We start from the raw sequence: 5,957 nt of genomic DNA, 5'->3' as shown, positions 1-5,957 counted from the left end.
ATACAATGTTATAAAGACAGAGAATGAAGTATACAATGTTATAAAGAGAGAGAGACTGAAGTATACAATGTTATAAAGAGAGAGAGACTGAAGTATACAATGTTATAAAGATAGAGAGACTGAAGTATACAATGTTATAAAGAGAGAGAGACTGAAGTATACAATGTTATAAAGATAGAGAGACTGAAGTATACAATGTTATAAAGACAGAGACTGAAGTATACAATGTTATAAAGACAGAGACTGAAGTATACAATGTTATAAAGACAGAGACTGAAGTATACAATGTTATAAAGACAGATACTGAAGTATACAATGTTATAAAGAGAGAGAGACTGAAGTATACAATGTTATAAAGAGAGAGAGTATACAATGTTATAAAGAGAGAGAGACTGAAGTATACAATGTTATAAAGAGAGAGACTGAAGTATACAATGTATACAATGTTATAAAGACAGAGAGAGAGAGAGAAGTATACAATGTTATAAAGAGAGAGACTGAAGTATACAAGTATACAATGTTATAAAGACAGAGACTGAAGTATACAATGTTATAAAGACAGAGACTGAAGTATACAATGTTATAAAGACAGATACTGAAGTATACAATGTTATAAAGACAGAGACTGAAGTATACAATGTTATAAAGACAGGGACTGAAGTATACAATGTTATAAAGACAGAGACTGAAGTATACAATGTGAGAAGGGCAGAGACTGAAGTATACAATGTTATAAAGACAGGGACTGAAGTATACAATGTTATAAAGACAGAGACTGAAGTATACAATGATATAAAGAGAGAGAGACTGAAGTATACAATGTTATAAAGATAGAGAGACTGAAGTATACAATGTTATAAAGACAGAGACTGAAGTATACAATGTTATAAAGATAGAGACTGAAGTATACAATGTTATAAAGACAGAGACTGAAGTATACAATGTTATAAAGACAGAGACTGAAGTATACAATGTTATAAAGACAGGGAAAGAAGTATACAATGTTATAAAGATAGAGACTGAAGTATACAATGTTATAAAGATAGAGACTGAAGTATACAATGTTATAAAGACAGAGACTGAAGTATAGAATGTTATAAGACTGTAGTTTACAATGACTGAAGTATACAATGTTATAAAGATAGAGACTGAAGTATACAATGTTATAAAGATAGAGACTGTATACAATGTTATAAAGACAGAGAGAGAGACTGATAAAGAGAGAGACTATACAATGTTATAAAGAGAGAGAGACCGAAGTATACAATGTTATAAAGACAGAGACTGAAGTATACAATGTTATAAAGACAGAGACTGAAGTATACAATGTTATAAAGACAGAGACTGAAGTATACAATGTTTTAAAGACAGAGACTGAAGTATACAATGTTATAAAGATAGAGAGACTGAAGTATACAATGTTATAAAGATAGAGAGACTGAAGTATACAATGTTATAAGACTGAAGTATACAGATAAAGACAGAGACTGAAGTATACAATGTTATAAAGACAGGGACTGAAGTATACAATGTTATAAAGACAGATACTGAAGTATACAATGTTATAAAGACAGAGACAAAGTATACAATTTAAACTTTTGCTTGATGTTATCCATTATGCCAATTTTTTCAGCATGTTCAGCGGGTTTTGAATGCTTTTGTCGGATTTGAATTAACTTCCGATTTTTGTTTTGGGGTTAATGGTACAAAACTGAACGCCATACTCCATTGGAAATGACCTCTCATATCATTGTCGAAATACCGGCTATATTGAAAGGTTTCCGGGTCAATGGTGTCAATAGAAGGTTGTATAATAGATGTATGATCTCGTCCGATTTCGTATAATAAAGGTTCCAACCAGCCAACATTGACCTCTGTATGTGAATCCAAGAAAACAACCACATCCCCTTTGGCAATCGAAGTCCCTAGAACTCTTGTTTTCATAGTTCCGAGTCTTTCCTTAGCTCTGTGTATTCGTATGAATTCGTATTGATCAGCGTAAGCATCCAAGGGTGCTCCCAAATGTTCTAGATCACTCATATCGTCAATTATGATGATTTCACGAATAAGCGATGGAGGCGAATGCCTTATAATGCTGTTTATAAGCCTTTCGAATGTAGACCATGGTTCATTATGCAAAGATATTACTACCGACGCAACCGGAAGTGAAGCAATATCATATTGAACTGATGTACAATCGACAGGTCGTGTATCTGGTACCTCCCGATCCACAGGGGTTTGGTGAGATTTGTTAACGTTAATGTAAAAACGTTTTGGATCTGTATCTTTAAACAAAGCAATGCCAAATTCTTGGATTGTTTCAGAGAAACTGTGTCGGTGATTTCCGCCATTGTTACCCATTGGACCTAACTCAAGCTTCTGTTTTCTGTGAAATAATTTATTGACATTGGTGCCTTTCCTGTTTCGTTTTATTGCTGAGTTGCTTCTTCTATCAGAATGTTGGTAAAATCTGGCTTCCCTACAAGGTACAAATAAAAGTATGATGGAACACTGTGGGAGCACAGGCACTTTATCACCCTCTGGTAAGTGTATTAATATCACCAGTGTCTCACTAAAGGTCAGGTTAGGAATTCGTGGCAAACCCCTCTGTACTGGAATGTGATTTTAATGCTTATTTATAACGAAATAAATAAAATGTGTATGCAAATGTGTCTAAAATGATTAGATACATAAAAATTACGAAATGAACTAAATTATGGGGCCCCATGTAATCTTTGACTTTTCATTCCATTACTTTGGAATTTAATCAGTCACCTTCTTAGTTTAACATTTAGGACCTTAACATCACTGAAGGACGAAACACTGGTATTGGTATAATACAGTTTAATTGATTGTTTGGCTCTACTGTATCCAATCCAAATCTGTATTAAAAGGTACTATTCATTGGTATCATTTGTACATTCTTTAACATATTCATCTCTTTTCATACATGACTGACATTTTCTATTGAGAAAAAGAAGCATCGTTACATCAAATTATCCATTATTATTGAATTATGTGGTTAACACACACTTCTCTATTTATATCTTAATTTTTTTTCACCCAATTTTGCCTCATAGATCTCCCAACACCCCAAGCCCCTGGCATCACTGACGAGTCCAACAAGGGCAATCCATTTGTAAGATACGGCTGAATTCATCACTTGGTTATATACAAGTCCTGTATCAAAATTCTGCTCGTGTGTCTTTTGTACACTCTTTCAGAACTAATCAAAATAGGCTGACTTGCGTCAGAACCGGAAGTAATGAGTAACTTACATCAGTGGCGGGTTGATCACCAATCTCCCGTCTTCCGTGAAGGTGGGTCGATGTGTTTTCGTTACCCAAAACACCACTGATGTCCACGCAAACATTGCTGTCAGCATTAGGGCCAGCCGTAAATTCCTTGGGAACATAGTTGGTTATTGTACGAAGACTTGGGACGACCTTTGTAAACAATAACTGGTGACTGTCGCTCGCACGTGTATCTCGTTAGGGTGTAATCTACGGACCACCATTATGGACGAAAAGGTCAAACTTGTGCCGAATTTATTTGACTGGAACTCTCCGGTGCATTTTTACTCACTATTTTCAAAACTGATAACTAGAGTTGAATTACCCCTGGAAATACCATGTGTCTACCTTAAAATGTTTTGACTGATGTTTATACACAATGCACTGCAAAGTGTGGCCGTTATGAGCTTCCGTACGCATGGTCACAGTTGATCGATTGCGTGGACAGGTAATCGACACTTTCTATACCAGACGAAGGTAAATGGGGTAAGATGGAAGGGTAAAGGGTGACTTTATTACGTTCAAATTACTTCCGTTACAGAGTGAGGTTAATTTTGAAAAAGTGATGGCGAACGTTATTGTGTCATATGTAATTTTTGATGTATGTTACCTTTTAATGAAAATGTGAGGAACTTGTTAAGTGGTAGTATTTACATAAGAGTTGCGGAGTTATTTCCCTTGCGATATTTTTTATGTCTTCAGGCAAGACAGATACATGTACGCATATCGCACTCTATATTTAAAAGTGTCAGTGTTAAAAACGCTTAGAATAAAACATTTTCCAGACATGCCGTTTATTAAGATATTCCGAAAATTATTTAGTTGATTTCCATGATTCAGTTTTCACGTTCCGTATTATTGAAACTACTTTGTATAGAATTATCTAGATATAAGGAAGATAGAATTAGTAAATATCTGTGTCAGAAATTTGGGACTGCAAAATAAATCTACGTAGTCAATTATGCAAGGTGTCCAGCAAGAGTGAAAGGAAGGGAAGTAAACAAGCTATATGGACTTAAGAAAGGCTTTTGACAAAGTCATTCATACACTACTCTTCCGTAAACTTAAGGGCTATGAAGTAACTGGAAAAGCTATTTTCTGTATATCTAACTTCCTAAATTGTAGAACCCAGTCTGTCATAGTAGAAAGGGAAATGTCCGATCCTGTCCCAGTAAGATCCGGGGTCTCCCAAGGCTTGGTCCTCAGTTCGAGACTGGTAATGTTTTACAAAATACACAATTCAAAAATTGCCATTACGTTCAAACATCTCAGACTAACTTCAAGACAAATCAGATATAGTCATTAGTTTTCTCTCTAAACTGTTTCTTGTAAAATATCTTTCAGGAAGGAATCCTTCTTCCCTCGTACAATCTATGATGTGAACACCCCTCCCTCCTTCCGAAATTGTCTCCTTTTAATCCTTGCCTTTCTTCAAAGTTGCGATTTCTGCACATCGGTATTAATACTGTTCCCATCTATTCACATCACACATTTTATCATAACCTTCACTAAGTAGGTCCTTACTCAGTTGAAGTAGAAGTAATTCTGGAGTCCGAATGTTCTAATGACGAAGCAAGATTTGGTAATATTAACACAATTGAACTAACACAAACCACGGAGTAGTAAGCTGAACAATTTCCCCTTTATTTATTAATCTGTGGAAACACTGGTAAATAAAGTGCCTAAGTAGTCCTCCGTTACACTGCCACATTCTATTCCGTGCCAATTTTGGCAGTATAACGGGGATGGCAATACAACGGTACTTCAGTAAGACAGTCGAATGTTACATTTCATGAAATGTTCAACAAAAAGTCCACTGCAACAAAACCTTGTTACCAAAACGCAGAACATAAAATTTCATCAATTTTAGATTTCAACCATTGTCATTCAATATATTAAAATTACAATTTCATGAATCAGAGATAATTAATTAATACAGTATTGTTTTATATTTACTTTCACGGAAGCAGAACATCGGTAAGTACTTTCCTGGCGGTGCATATGTCGTGATCAGGTATTGATCAGGACTATGTCTTATCAATCATGTACGTGTCTATCCAAAGAAATCCATATTAGTATTTGTATATTTCATTCAAAGGACAAATGCACAGAAATGCACAAAATCTGATGTGTTAAAAGTTTATTTCTTCTATTCAAAACATTGAGCTTGGGATGGAACCCATTCTCAAGACAAAGAAAAAAAATGATATATGACAAGTGTGAATATAAATGTCAGAAAAACGAAAAAAAGCTTCATTTTTGTTTCGAACTTTCAGTAAAGCCGTTAAAAAATTGGATCACCAAAATAGCAACATTTGCAAAACTGTAAAATCGATTTTTTATCGGACTTTTTTTGTAGTTATTCCAGCTGCTTTTACTAAGACTTCACAAAATTGAAGAGGAGATTTACAATTACTAGGCACATGCTAAACCGTATATAGGAGGGTATTACCACCAACATTCTATCTTTGTTTTTCCATTTTCATTGCTGTATTCTATTATCGTATTTCTAATTTTCTTTAAGTCAGTGTTTATATCTGTATTTTCCTAAATATCCTCTTTCTTTCTTTTTTCTTCTTTTTTCTTCGTTTTATTCTTTCTTTCTCTACAAATTGAAATCTCGTACACTTCTACACTCCAATGATACATTATGATAAAATACTT

The 5,957-nt window shown here is 34.4% G+C and overlaps 1 protein-coding gene across 1 annotated transcript; it reads right to left on the bottom strand.

Annotated features, from left to right (window-relative positions):
• Positions 1-1,638: 1,638 nt before the first annotated feature.
• On the bottom strand, positions 1,639-3,415 carry LOC132559550 (polypeptide N-acetylgalactosaminyltransferase 10-like). Its single transcript, XM_060224179.1, has 2 exons — positions 3,279-3,415; positions 1,639-2,479 (listed from the first exon to the last, which is right to left on the bottom strand). The coding sequence occupies exons 1-2, from the start codon at positions 3,413-3,415 to the stop codon at positions 1,639-1,641; spliced, it is 978 nt and encodes a 325-aa protein (XP_060080162.1).
• Positions 3,416-5,957: the final 2,542 nt, after the last annotated feature.

The sequence above is a fragment of the Ylistrum balloti genome, unplaced genomic scaffold (assembly GCF_031769215.1).
Source record: "Ylistrum balloti isolate Yb309-2 unplaced genomic scaffold, AGI_CSIRO_Ybal_v1 Utg370932, whole genome shotgun sequence".
Lineage (NCBI taxonomy): Eukaryota > Metazoa > Mollusca > Bivalvia > Pectinida > Pectinidae > Ylistrum > Ylistrum balloti.
The sequence above is the reverse complement of the archived record's forward strand: the minus strand, read 5'-3'. Positions and strand labels throughout refer to the sequence as shown.